The sequence below is a fragment of the Tenrec ecaudatus genome, chromosome 2 (assembly GCF_050624435.1).
Source record: "Tenrec ecaudatus isolate mTenEca1 chromosome 2, mTenEca1.hap1, whole genome shotgun sequence".
Taxonomy (NCBI): Eukaryota; Metazoa; Chordata; class Mammalia; order Afrosoricida; family Tenrecidae; genus Tenrec; species Tenrec ecaudatus.
Window position 1 is genome coordinate 90,038,204 of NC_134531.1, and position 15,109 is coordinate 90,053,312.

General features: G+C 38.8%; 1 protein-coding gene across 1 annotated transcript; it reads right to left on the reverse strand.

Moving 5' to 3' along the window:
* Positions 1-268: 268 nt before the first annotated feature.
* ARRDC3 (arrestin domain containing 3) lies at positions 269-14,195 on the reverse strand. Its single transcript, XM_075541273.1, has 8 exons — positions 13,660-14,195; positions 9,769-9,850; positions 8,141-8,288; positions 7,297-7,399; positions 6,652-6,908; positions 6,202-6,364; positions 5,767-5,921; positions 269-3,034 (listed from the first exon to the last, which is right to left on the reverse strand). The coding sequence occupies exons 1-8, from the start codon at positions 13,937-13,939 to the stop codon at positions 2,978-2,980; spliced, it is 1,245 nt and encodes a 414-aa protein (XP_075397388.1). The 5' UTR covers positions 13,940-14,195; the 3' UTR covers positions 269-2,977.
* Between the last annotated feature and the right edge of the window lie 914 nt (positions 14,196-15,109).

Consider the following 15,109-nt stretch of genomic DNA (forward strand, 5'->3'; position numbering starts at 1 on the left):
TGAAATGTTTTTCCTAGTTAAGTTTGGTTCATAGATATATATGAACCATTTTCATATCTCAAATCTATAAACTTTATTAAAAATGTTGGTAATGTAGTAAATGAAGGAAACCAGTAATGATCAGTATTAAACACTGTAGGAGTTGGTTTCTTTAGTAGAGATCTAGATCTAGAACTAATTCTTACCCAGAATGGCTTAAAATAGTTTAACTGTATGCTTATATGATGCGTTACTAATATGATCAAGATTCAAATAAACTTCCAAACAATTTTACAAAAAAGAAACGAAACACTTTATTTTTCCACAAGGAAGAGCAATAGGAAAAATTAAATCATTTCCCACATATTGTTTTCTTAAAACAGAGCCTACAAGGACATATTCAGCACCAAATAAAAAAAAGGGGGGGGGGTGAGGAGATTACAAAACAGCCATAGAATATAATCTATAAAGCAAACATTTCATATTGCACTTGGTTTTGCTAACATTTTGGATTTTACTTTTCCTAACCGAAAAATCAGGAATCTACCTTGTACACAACTTATGAACCACACATCTCACGTCAGGAATTGACCAATATTTAGTAGAGAGTAATGCCTCTAAACAAGAGAGTAAAGAAATACTTTTAATGGAGAAAATAAAACTTTATTTGATAAAGTTTTATAAATCAAAATTGCCATCACATTTTATTTTGTAATCCACTGCCAATTATAGTATATTGGTCATTCTTGCATTCGGTGCTGTTAAGAGTATATGGTGATAAGTATTCCAATGCTATGCATATTAACAATTGTTCCCTAGTCAGACAAAAGAAAAAAAAAGGGATTTTGTGACAATCTCCCCCAAACAAACAAACAAACAAACAGACAAGAAAACCACCAAATGCCCTTTATGCCAAATACTCCATTTTCTTCTTTTGAGGGGGACATTCACAAAATGATTAACACTAATAAAAAAATATTTCACCCCTATTTCCTTGTTATCTAGTATTAGTTTGCTTACGGGAGCCCAAACCCTTTAACTGAATCACTTAAAACGCGATTCATTTTTACAATGGGCTTTCTTCACCCTGTCAGCAGTTTTCAAACATGAATTGTCTTCCATGTTTTCTTAAAGGCCACTTAATGGAAAAGCCTATTTGTTTCGTATTAAGCTTTAAGACAGTATTTAACCAGGTCAAGCACCAAGCCAGAGTTGCTATTATTTTCAGCCATTTTATTAACTGTGGGATTGCTGTAACTAACATCCATTTCACACACATGTTGCAACATCAGAGATGCTGATTTTCATGAAGAAACATCAGAGTGGAATTCCTTTAAAAAAACAAAAACAACCCAGTAGTACACTTGGTACCTTGGAAGTCTTAAAAATCATTATAAATGCTGGTATAGTTATAAGCCAAGTGTAAATTCTCTTTTAATATAAACTAGTTTACTGATATAATCAATCACTCTTCCTATCATTCATATACACATATATATATGTATGTAATATATATACATACAGATATATTTATATACACAGGAGTGATTTTCATGTTTAATAAAATGTTCTTTAGGTAACGGGAAAATATTTTCATTATGAAATAAACACAAAAATACAAAAATTATTCCAGCGAACATTCTATTGTTAATCTTGAAGTTATATACTTTGAGAATAAACTTGGATTTTCATTCTCTGTCAAGCTTGAGCAAGATAGTACACATATAAAGTGAGCTTGCTAGTCATAACCTCGGATTATATTCCTACTCATTAAAATACTTTCCACCAGCAAAAATGATTTCCAACATGTGTTTTGGAGGTAATTAAGTAACTCTATATAAAAATAAATGCACTTTCCCTTCCTTTCCCTGGTGACTGCAAAACTTCCATACTTTTAAAATAATAATAAAATAATAATTTTAAGAGCAACAGCCCCTAACTCTGCTGGTGCTTGCCATACTGCCTTTATTGATAGCGCTGTCAATTTCTTCTCGTGTATAATGATAAAAAGGGAATGTGGGTGGGTAATCACTTTTGTGTATGTCCCTTTTCCAAATTTCCCTCTCCAAAAAGCCAACTCAACAATAACACAACAATAACAACAAAAAAACTCAACAGTGCAACAAAACACAAATAGCATTCCAACAGTTTGGCAAGTGATGCGTTCACCTGAGATTAAGTGATTTTAGGCAGTCAGTAACAAAATGCTGCTTTGCTGTAATAGTAGAAAGGCAACAAATTCTTAAAAGAAACCAAGAAGGTTATAATCTTGACAGTCTCTTATTAGCTTCATCCTCTTATCTCTTTTCCCACATTTCTGTTGCGTATCTACTACAGTAAGCTGCAAAACATACAGCAAGAAGGATTGGCTTGAAGGCATTTGATGTTTGTAAATAAATCCACAATAGGATCCAAGCTGAAGAGGTGATACATGGTCAGCCTAAGAGGACATTTCTGAGCATGTGCATACGCAGGTAAAGTCCAGGCTATATTAAATTAAAAAAAAATGTCAGTGCGTTTTTTTTTTTCATGTTAAAGTCTTTCAAAGCTTTCTTTTGTTTCTTGTTGTGCTGACCACGAACAAGTTTTAAAAGAGTATCAAGAGTCTGGCATAAATGGAAAAAAAAAAAAGCTGTAGTGACATCGAACTGCACAATGTAAGCATTGAGCATGTGCAAATTTTCAAGTCCAAAGAAGGAAATCATCCTTCTTTTACAACATGGTATCTTGACACGTATGACCATAGGCTAAAGACTGCTCTTTGTATGTGCCAGTTTAAAAGGAGAAAAGCTTAGATCTTCAAGCATGTGAGAGCAGCCTCAGAATGTTGTTGTAGGCTTCTAAAGCATGATTGCTGGTTGTTTCATGTATTTGCCATCTATCTGGCCGAAAACAATTCCACTTCCTCTGAAAACGTGTCTCCAACGTGCTTCCTCGCCCTCAACCAGGAAGAGATACAGTTCAGAATCCACATCCATTGACTTAAACACATATTCCTTCAACGAGAGGGACATGATGGTCTATCTTCTGCTGACTGATCAGGATTTGGATCAATCTGGAAAGAAATGAGTACAATTACCGAATTATTTGATAAAGTCTAGTAAGAATAAATAACTCAGTTTGACTACTAGTGAAGCACAAAAAACGTGAAACTTTTTTTTGCAAATGAAACACGCTTATTCACAGCTGACGCTGAGCAGGGAAGGAAGGTGCTGAGGCGTTAATCTATAAAGTGCCAGATATTTAGTTCCTTATTAACAATAACATTTAAAACTAAAAACACATCGCCACTGAGTTGATTGTGATTCATAGTGAGTCTTACTAGAGACAGGTCCTGAGGCTGTGAATATATGGGAGCAGACAATATTATCTTTCCCTAAAGGAACAGCTGGTAGGTTTGAATTGCACACCTGGTAGGTAGGTAGGTAGGTAGGTAGCAACCCAACATCTAAACCACAGTGCTATCCTCATTTATAAAGGTATGTCTAAATTTTCCAAAAGCTCATGGTAAAATTTTATCAGAATATGTAATTTAAATAAAAATTCGAGCATATAGTAGCACTAAGACTCATAATGAAATACATCTTCAAAGCAATGATTTCCTTTTGTAAAATATTCCTTTCATCCTTCTACAAAGAAATGATATTCATCTCTTCTGGAAAATTTAGAACGAATGTATTTGTATAACAATGTTCTTTTTTGTTTTTTTTAAATATGAGGTTTGAATACATAATGAAAGCCCACATCATTGCTATCCAGCCGATTTTCACAGTGAGCCTAGATAGGGTTCTGAGATTGTCGTAAGGAGTACACATAGACAGCCTCAGCCTAATGTTTCTCCCATGGCTTAACTGCTGACCTTGAGGTCAGGGCTTAGTGCTAAAGGGTTCCTTTTATATGAGGTTTATGTGGTATAATACTTAGCAAAAATCTCAGAATACAAAAGTACTTCAAAAGTTTATGGACAAATGGAATTAAAAGAATTTACCTTTTAATAACTACCCCTGAAAGGAATACAGGTAAAAATGTAAAATGGTATTAGTGCAATCTAGAAATCCCCCCTCCTCTCGGCTGAGCTCAATGCCAACAAATTAAATAATCTCCAATCTTACTCTAGACTTCTAGAGGTTTAAAACATTGAAAGTTTTTCTTAATCATCTTTAGATCATTTGAAAATAATTCTTTGTCAAATGTGAGTAAAACTTGAGAGTGATCCTTGGGTAGCCAAAAATCTTAAATCAACCAGAAATATGGCTGACTTGAAAAGACAGTAACGTTGGAATAAAATGATTTAACAAAATCTTTACCAAGTAGCAGAATATTTTAAGTACCTAATTGAAATTTTATGAATTGGAATGGGGGACAGGAAAAACTATGTCTAATCAAGAATTCTTAAGACTAGATTATATTATACAGTCAACAAATAAAGTGGATGTCATATTTACTATATTCAAAGGAAAATTGTTCTAGTCATGGTGTTTTTAAAAAAAAGATACTGGAAGAACAAATAAATTCTTTTCGTATAATTTGGAAGTAGTATCTTATTATAGAACAGTTGTCTGAAACTTCAGCAATCCAACAAAAAAAGCAATTCTGGTATCTAAAATTTACTTTATCAAGGTCAAATTCAACACCCCTTAAAACATATTCCAGGGTATATGTATACCTTCTGAAATTTCCTTAAATTGCTGGGAACCCTGCCTACCTCCTAGCTTGTTCTAGACGGCTCTACCCTTTAAGGCAGGGGTCCTGAAACTTTTTAAACAGGGGGCCAGTTCACTGTGCTTCAGACCCACTGGAGGGCCGGACTATTGTTTAAAAAAAAAAAGATGAACAAATTCCTATGTACACTGCACATCTTATTTGAAGTAAAAAACAAAAGGGGGAAAAACACCCGGCAGGCCGGATAAATGTCCTCGGCGGGTCGCATGTGGCCCATGGGCTATAGTTTGAGGGCTATTTATTCTTCCAGATTCAGCTTAACAGCTATCTTCTAAATGAATCCCTTTCTGATTCCCAAATTCTCCCAGCCATTAAGTGAATTCCGACCCATAGTGACCATATCACAAAGTAGAACTGTTCCTGTGGGTTTGAGACAGACTCATTTTTAAAGCAGTAGAAAACTTGGTGGTCAGTAGCTCAACACAGAACCCACACTGCTACTCACTCCTCCAATGAACTGTGCAGACACAACACATCATTATGTAATAACTGCTAGGTTTGTTTTTCTCACCAGTCTGTACACTTCTCCCCCAAAGGGACATGTCTTACATTAGTGCTTTCTTGCTACTATGAAATGAATGAAAATAATCTATCAGTACAGGCATGTTTTAAAAATACTACTGAAAATGTGATTCTGTCCATGACTATTAAAATATGTCAAGAATCAAACTGGAAAAGAACCATAAATAACAAATTTTAGCTTTATCAATGCTCTCAAAATACAAGTTATCTCTACTGGTGCTTTAGAATTATGACTTCTTCAAAAAGATGCAAGGAATGCATTGTAAGGTAGGTTGTTCTACCTATAACTGGGGTTTCTTTTCCATGTAAAATCTAATAAACACTGACCTCTGTAATCTTCAAGCTATTTTAATCTATTACTCTAAATTTTGTTCTTCTACACTGTCATCACAATAATCAAGATGTCCTTTTTCCACAGATAGTAATTAAAGGGCAGAAGTGACTTTGGCATTTTTTCTTAAAAAAAAAAAAAAAAAAGATCTGTCATGACACTGCCCAAGAAAATCAGCCTACTTTACACATGAAGTGCTGGTTGGTGCTTACCTCTGAATAAAGAGGTGGCGGCAGGAATCTAAACTCCTGGATGTAGGCAAACAGTGGGCCTGGAAGCACTCTCTCAAAGTCACCACAAGCATTCACCGGTACCAGGTTGTTCCGCCTTTGTTCCTCTGTTACCACTTCTGCATAGCTTGGTGGTGCTGCAGGAAAAAGATACACGCAATTCGAACAACATGTTCTTATGCATGTCAAAATATACAGAATAAAAGGCATTAAAAAGGAATGTCAAGGTAAAATTAAAATTATTTGTTTGGTGATTAAAACTATGGAGACATATATTTAAATGTTACGTTAGGGGCAAATCTACTCTCTTTGTAGGGAAAAGATAAAAGTTTACGTAGGGTCACAAGTATCAGAAGCAAAACTATGTTCTATTAAGAACAAGGGATTGATTGGTCTAGATATGCATTATTAAATTACCTTCAGGTCTTTCAGGGAGAGATAAGCCGAGCCAATTCATATTCATGCTACACTGACTGCTTACACTGGAGGTTCTGCTACCAAATGGATGTAGAGGAATGGTACCAATGACAAGCGGCAAGTTAAGAAACAAATCCATAGCTCCCGGAATATCCACATATACCTACAAAGGGAGAAAATACACAGTAGCTTTAGAATACCAAGTATGATGTTTCATTTCTGAAACCAAGTAACTATAGATTTCAGTGTTATTTAGGCTCTCATTTACTTGAGTATTTTGGTATACATGAGAAACAAGATGATTTCCTCCATTTAGTCTATAGTACGTTTACATAACAGAAAAAGATAATAATTACAAACCATACTATACATATATGCTAAATAGGGAATTCATGTTTTGAATGTAAAAAATGACATCTGTGTAACTTTGAGATCATAATCGATACATACCATTAGTGAATATTCCACACGGATTATGCTACAGTCGAGAATAGAAGGAGAAACCGGTGGAATTTTGAGCATCTTGCCATTCCACGTCTCTGTTTTCCCAGATGATAAAGATTCCCCACGTAAGTTGGCCACAAGTTGCTTAACTTCCTTCATTTTCCCTTTGGCATAGAAGGCCTGTGTTTGGTAAATGGCTGCCTTTGGCACCACCATTCGGGAAGAGCAATTCTCAATCTCAGCAAATATCTGAATTGATTCACCTATACAGTAGGGAGGGTGGAGGTGGTAAAAAAAAAAAAAAACACGTCAAAATAAAAAATATACACATACAGAAACAGTTGCATCGAGGAATGCATTCCTGTGTTTACGTTCACAATTAAAGACGCAAGGAATGCAGATTCTATCGATAAGCACATGCCCCAGGGATGGTAAGTACGGAGTGCTATAAAAGTGAACCACCCATTTGCAGTGGTTTTTTAAAGATGTTCTATTCGAATTTATAAATGGAAAAAGGATAAGCATAACTTATATTACCAAATCATACTGTATTACATTTATATTGAGTAGCAACCTTATAAATTTGCTCACAAAAGCTTAATGAGAAAAGATCAATCATGCTTCTTGGGAAAGATGATACCTCACACATACCTGGGGTGTAGCCCTTCCTCTCGATTTTGGCACTTAAGGATATTGGGCCTGAGGTACAGAACCAGCAACACAGAGTCTTTTCTTTTGTGCCTGCTTGGGGTGACTGTAAGAAATAAATTTAGGGAAATAGATCAATTTATAAATCGGAACACTATTGAAACGTTAATTCAAAACCAACCAACCAACCAAACAAAAAAAACCCTTTCCACATTCTGTGTAAACTACCTTTAAAAAGGCAGCATAGAAAGAAACTTGGTTATAAATCCCAAATGTTAACATCTTCTTTGAGAATGAGTATTTCGTGTTAATATAGAGAAATCATCTCATTTTTAAGATTCTTATTTGTTTTAGAGGTGCTAACATTTGTGTAAACCAAGTGATGTTCTGGTCAAATTTAAAGTAATCTCATAAAAAAATTAATGACGACAAGAATTTTTCCATGAAGGTGATAATCTCCCCATCATTGGACAACTATCCCTATATTGGAATAATGCAAGTGAGGTGATATTGTCTGACAATAAATAGTATTACTGCTCCTTTTCTAACAAAATTAACCAAGGAACAGATCTATTTCTTGTTTTTACTGTTATCTTCTTAGTAAGACCTAGTTCATATAAAGTACTGTCTTTTTTTCAGAAAAGTATTTTCTTGAAATTACTTTAATATCAGAAACTTTGAGCATATTCTTCATTTAATTTGTATGCTCGACTGCATTAAAATGAGTATTTGTGGAATTTTACAGCAAAACCACATTTTAAAACTATAAATGTTACATAGTTTTAAGTGATTATTCTTTTGAATTTATGCCCCAAACGGAAGAATGAAGAATTTCATCAATTCTTACCAGTAATGAAGGAGTGTTGATATCTATATGCTCAAAGACTGTAAATTCCTTCTTTAATTTTACTGGTAGGAGCCAAGGCCGGTGCAATTCGGCTTTCACCCAATAGCGCACACTGCCATGTCGGCCTTCGAATGAGGTAGCAAGTGGTCTGTGCAGAATATAAAGGTCAATATATTATTTTTATACCTCTTTCTAGTAATTGTACAGTAGGTAAGCATATGTGTTAATATTTTGTACTGTTTATGTACCAATGTAACATAAAACTTAATTTAGGTTTCCAAAGGGATAAGTCGCTGGGGAAAAAATTGTTTCTAATAACAATACACAATGGTTAAAAATTATAAAATTTTGTTAAAAACAAAAAGCCAGAATACAGTTCTTTGAAACTAAGAAGAGGCTACTTTTAAATGCTAGTGGCAAAATTATGAAAGTTTGGAAATGGACAATTCTTGAAAAGGTCAGGATTTTAATTTTAGAATGAAAGAGTGGCTTTTATTGAGACGTTGTAGACACTGGTTAAACGGTCAAACTAAATTCCCTACGGTGTTCCACTCTTCATTAGGTAGGAATAATTACCTCTTTTTATAGTAACTAATTAAGAAAGTCTAGAAAAGGTCTAGAATGGCGCTTGTAGTTCCCAAAATTTTGCATTTCGTAACTCTGCAACTCCACAAAACTGCCTTTACATTTCTCAGTGTGCTCATGTTTTATTTCTAACCATATTTTCACCTTCACATTATAAGCTGAAAAATAGTACTATTGATTTATATCACGTTAAGCAGTTTTCAATTCTCTCAGATGTTCTAATAGTTGTAGAGGATTTTACTTCAGAGGATCTGTTTCATAATTCACAAAATACATTGTGTTTGGTTTAAATAAATCAATCTCCATCTTTTAGAAATATTCAGGCCCAATATTATGGTCACAGAGACTAAACACATTTCTCTTGGTATAGAGATCAAGGAATTACATTCCAAACGAGGTTCTCAAGTGATATTGTAAATATTCTATAAAATATTATTTATGAACTATACAAATAATTCAAGTACTAGCATTATCCAACATCGAATTATAGATATTTTGGCACTTGATAAATTCTTACGTAATCTTATACTTCAATAATAATCAGTCCAAGTGCCACATTGCAGGTTTTAAAATCTGCTCAGTATTTGAATAAAGTTTGCATAATCTTAACAACAAGCCATTGTACTTTCATAGTACAGTCCAATCAAGCCTCACATTAGAGTACCACTAATGCACGTTTCCTTTAAGTGCAGGTCACATCTCTTGGGTGACCAATCCAATAGGTTTTAGCATAAAAGCTACTGAAGTCTTATCAAAAGATCATTTCTAAACTTAGGATAAAAGTAGAACACTGAGTAATACCAAGTGATGATGGTAACCTAAGTTTTTCTAAAATCCTTAGTACAGGGTACTAAGATTTGAGCTTTGCTTTCTGTAATTTTGCCATGCTAGATCAAAAATAGCTTAATATGTTAACTATATCGTTCTTCTCTTACAAATTCCAGTGATGAAAGGGTTTTTTTTTTAAATAAAAATATTTAAGTATGTAATTTTAAGAGTTCTTTTGACCATGGATCTTTATAGAACACGCCTGTAATACTTACGTCTGTGGAAGCTCAAAGCTGAATGCATATTCATGCCTTCCTGAATGAATAGTGTTGAAGCCTTCTTCGGAATTATCATCATCTGAAACAAGAGAACACAAAAGGCATTTGATTAAGCCTTTGCACAGTCCTAATGGGTGTAAAACCTTAAATATGCCCCTCTAATGACAATGCTACCAGCTTTGAAGTCTGAGAATTCTGAGTTCTTGTCAGTTCCAACTTGGATATTTTGAATCTTCAGCTGCCTATTTATAAAATGGGGATAATTAACACAGCCCATAAACTTTTGTTAAAAGTGGAAAATAACCCAAACTGCAAAGCCCCTGTGTCTAATATTAGTAGATGCTCAACGAAAGGTTCAGGGTTTCAAATCACATTGAGAAAACGCTATCTTTGTCTCCACCTGTTTATTCGAATGTATCCCATTATGGCCATGTACACTGCTCATGTAAACTTTTTAAAATGTCATTTTGGGGAGAAACAACATGAAAGATGTTAATATAGTAGCCATTACAATTCCTACCCCATTAGAAAACTTTGTCAGATATTAGTTTAAAAAAAGTAAGGATGATTTCAATGCTAGTTTAACTAAGAATAATTCATGACTGAACCTAAAATGCCAAGAGTCCTATTCCTTTGTATAGGAATTCGTGGGAAAATGGAATAAACAGTAATGGAATTTGTTCCCAGGAACCACATGCATATATTCTAGCTGAAGACCTGCATATTCACAAATACCTCTTACTCTACAGGGCTTGAAAGGTGCCTGCCTAGTGGACAACACCGTACCACATCCTTGGTAAAGCGAGTCTAGTAAGGTTGTTTCCAGTTGCTAGAAAAAAGGGACAGTCTTCCATTTTCCATCATTTAGGAGTGATGGCTGCTGGTGGTGTGAGATGCAGCCTTTTTGAACAGCCTGGACATATTAATATTTATGGCACATTTAAGAAGGGCTGGTTTTTCAGGGTTTTCGTATTCTCCACTGGATAAACGTTTCCTTGGTGTGGAAATCTTTATAATTAACCACGAGGAGAAGAAAACCCGGTGCTACCGTGTAACTTCCCCAGGAAATAAGAATACAGAGCTGTGATGCTTCTCGAATACCAGACGACAGAACAAAAAAGCCCTACATGTCTTTATTTAAAAGAAAGATCACGGTGATGCGTTTAGATAAAAATACTGTTTTTATCCTCCGGTGTGCAAAGGATTTCTGCATCCAAACTGGGCGGTGAGTTGGGGGCCATTGGAATTCTCTCCCCTCCCCAAGCGCCCAAACTTTGCCTTCCTCCCTCTTTCTTCCCTTCTGGCTTCCTTTTTGTGCCAGCTCAGCAATCTCCTTGAGCAGAGCCGCGGCGGCCGCGCAGTGGTAAACAAGTGCCGGGCTGTCAATCACAAACTAGACCGGAGCAGGAGAGGACCGGCCTAAACCGGCGCGAGCAGATCCCAGCCGGCCCGCCCGCCGCGCGCCGCCGTCCGCGCGCTATACGTACGGCATATGTCGCGCGGCGCGCGCCCGAGCGCAGCCTAGCCTGCTCGGCGAGGGGCGGGGCCGAGCGCGCGGCGCCGCTTCCGCTTTACACGCCCCGGCCGGCGACCGGTTCGATCTGGCTCGGGCCACCCTGACACCTTTAGTCAGCGGCGGGCAGAACTGGAGCGGCCCGGCGGGGGCGGGGCGGGGTGGAGCCCTGAGAAACGATGGGGAGACCGAAGACCCGCCCAGGCCCCCACCCCAACTCCAGTCTGGGACGCTCCCCTCCCCTTCCCCCACCCCCGGGTCAGCCTCTGCCATTCCCCCCCCCCTTAGGTCACATCAAGGTAGCTGGTGTGGCGGCTGAAGAGGCAGGGGTCGTCGGCCCGGGTCTCAGTTTGGATGACGACAGCAGCTTGCTTAGAAGCCATGCAACATTGCCCCTGGGTAAACGGAGTGCCCTCCGGCTGAATAAGCTTCCCGGTAAAAGTTGAGTCCAGGGCCACTGGGCACTGTGAGGATCCGCATGAGATCCTCTCGTTTTCAGTTTATCGCGAAGCCGGGATTCATTTTTCTCGGTGCCCCAAGCCAGTCCAGGGGACGGACGTGAGCTTGGGCGGAGGCGGCTGCTCTGGAGGGACCTTTACCGGCGCACGCCGGTTCCTAGCCTCGCCCCAGAGCCCACTCGCCCCACCCGCGCGTACCCGTCCAATCAGCGCCTGGCATCGCCTTAGCAACAGGCTAACAAACCCGGCTCCGCCTATCGCGAGCCGTCCGAGGCGGGGTCTCGGTTACCAGGCTAGTTTGAGAGGTCCCAATTGTAAGTCATTGAAACTATTCCAGGCTAAGCGCTCGTCCGCGCTTTGCAGGGGCTTGGGGCAGCTCTCGGTGTGCCGGACAGCTTTTTAAAGCCATGAAATCAGTAGAGTAATTATTGGAATTGTACTTATCCCCACAGTCATTGTTCTATCTTCCCCATATGCAGATCTTTAAAGATCCACCTTTGTTTCTTTCTAGCCATTTTATGAAAGGCTACATTTTCTGAAAGGTTCACATACGTAGCGTCTGCTTTTCAGCAAATACCAGGCTGTCATGAGGCATTTGCATTTTTTAATCAGTTAATGCTTAGGCTAATGAGAAATTATTTCTGGATGCAAAATACCTATGTAAATTAAGAGTAGTTCTTATTAAAGAATTGACTTCACCTTACTGTTCTCCAAAATCTAATACTGTAACTCAAAATCATATTTCTACACTTGCTATAGTTCAACAAGCACTTCCCCAGGGGATAGGTTTTTAAGATTCAAAAATAAAAATGTACCTCTATTTAGGAAAGATCATCAACATCTGTACTAAATGCTGCATTAAAAAGGAGAAGCACAAAAATTACATAACCAGTTTTAACATTATATTCTTCTTGGGCTAGGAATTAAGTCATCGCCACCACCTGACGCGTGTAACCAATCTGCTGAGAGCAGAACAAGCGCCCCTCCTCACCACCCCCCAGAACTGGTCCGAAACAGGATTGAACCGCTTCTAACAAAGGGTGGAAACTTAGAAAAACAAGCTTAGAGTCTCCTATATTTCCACAATGTAACCATTTTAAACAATAGATTGGAAATCTCAGGACCCCCGTCTTCCTTGGACAACCCTTCATCGCCCTTTCCTAACCCCAAATCGAACGCAAGTGCCGAATACTTTCCAATCCCATTTGACTAGCACAGGTTTCATTGAATTCACGTTTCAAAGTTACACATGATGCTCGACGAAGAAAATTACTGACCCCAAATGGCTTCTAAAACTGACTTGAAACCCCTCATCGAAATAGAGATTGACCCTTAAAATAAAGAGTGCTTGATGTAAATTTCGAAAGGAATTGGGAAGAATAGGGAGCAAAAACACGTGGGGTGCTGATACCATATGTCAAAATAAGCCATGGGAAACCCTTTATCAAAGAACAATGATCAATCTTTAAAGTCTTCTGTGTGTCACTATTAAAAATGAAGTACATCAGTTATTCCTTTAAAAACATCTCATTTCTTCATTAGCAAAGGCGATCATGAAAAAAGGACAGGACCTAATATTGGGCTGCCGCAGCTTTTGGCAATTCACTTGGAACCATACTAGTAAAATTACTGAATCCGATTTCAGCAGAATTTCTAAGCAAGGTGCAAATGGATTGCAAGTGCGCACCAGAGGTAGTTGAATAAGTGCAGTTTGCAGTCACTTTGCAGAGGCTTGCCTGCGTTACGGATAATACACGATGAATGTCAAGGAGAAGCCAAGCCTTCCAACTTTGCTAGCCCTCAACAAATTGCTACGTGTTATGCTACAAATGCAGTTACATTAATTCAGAAGGAAATAGGAAAACTCACTTCCAAAGAAAACAGAATTAATGACTTCGGAATAAAATAAAAACTTACCTCTTTCGTGCCCAATTAAGATGTCTTTATGGTTGAAATATTCTACTTCTTCAGTGTAATTCTGTGTGTAGGCAGTATTGGAGCCGGCGTTTCTAGATTCAGTCCAGCGTACTTTCGCATGTCCTCTTGCATGAATTTTAAGAGATTTTACTCTGATTTCTCCTGTAACTTCTAAATTCACCCTTCCTGAGACTGTATCCCCACTAGAATACACAGGGACATTGCTGTCATTAAGACAGTCAAAGCTTATTGTCAAACTCTTAACCTTTCCCAGCACCATGTTTATAACAAAATCTATAAAAAATATAATGTAAGACAACAACAAAAAAAGTCAAGACCGCATGTAAAATGTGATCTTCACTGAACACTGATCGTGGTCTTTGCCGTGCAGAAAGCTTGCAGGCAGGATCAGCGATTCTTTACAAATAGTTCATTGAGATTTCTTAAAAAGTCAGGGCAGCCGAGAGGCTGCTGCTGCTGCTGCTGCTGCGAGCTGCTCGTCTCAGTGGTCTCGGTACAAAGACGGGCGGCCGGAGCCAGCCAGCTCACTTTAAGAGCAGCTTTGTGGAAAAACAACCCCAGTGCGCACGCGCACGCCGCGGCTGCTGTCCGCCCTCCTTGCGCGCTCCCCCCCCTCCCGCTCCCGCGCCGGGCTCGCTCCCCAGCTCGCGGGTACAGTAGGTGTCGACTTAGGGGAAGAAGACACTGGGGCCGCTGGGAGGTTGAACCTGACTTCTCTTCATCGTGGGCTCCTATTGGCAGGCGGGCTACCGTAAACCCTCGACTTGCTATCTCGATCTGCTTCCGAGCACGCTCGAAGAGAAAGCTAATGGCAGAGGCTGGCACTGGGGACAAGGGCTGGGTGGGGAGCTGTTTGCAAAGCCAGCCCGGGATGAACTGCCCAATGACCAGCCCAAAGCGCCACCGGCGCTGCAGGGTTTTGCCGGGCCGCCTGGATGGGAGGAGGAAAAAGTGATGTGTGCCGGGAGCTAGAGGAAGGGGTGAAACCGGTTAGACCAGCGGCTGGTTACTGAGCATGCTAAGATGAATTTACCCGAAAAACCAAAACGTAATAAAAACGGACAGGATTGTTGTTCTAAAGACAAGAGCATTCTTGACTGGGAGATTTTTTTTTAATTTCTTGTACTTTGTAAGTGGCGTGGCAATGAACTTAGTGGAGGGCAGAGAAATCAAGGAAGGAAAGCAAACCACTGCCATGTGTGGGATTCTGACTCAGAGTGGCCCTGTAGGACAGACTAGAGACCTGCCTCGGGGTGTAAGCGGAAGCCGGTCACCGCATCGCCCCCCCAGAGAATCAGATAGGTTGGAGGCCTGTGCCTTCAGGTTAACAGGCCAAATGCTCAACTGCAACACCGCCTGGGCTCCCTGGAAGAGAACCGAGTATCATTTATTCCAAAGAGTTTGCTTTCTCCCCACTGTTTTTTCCTCC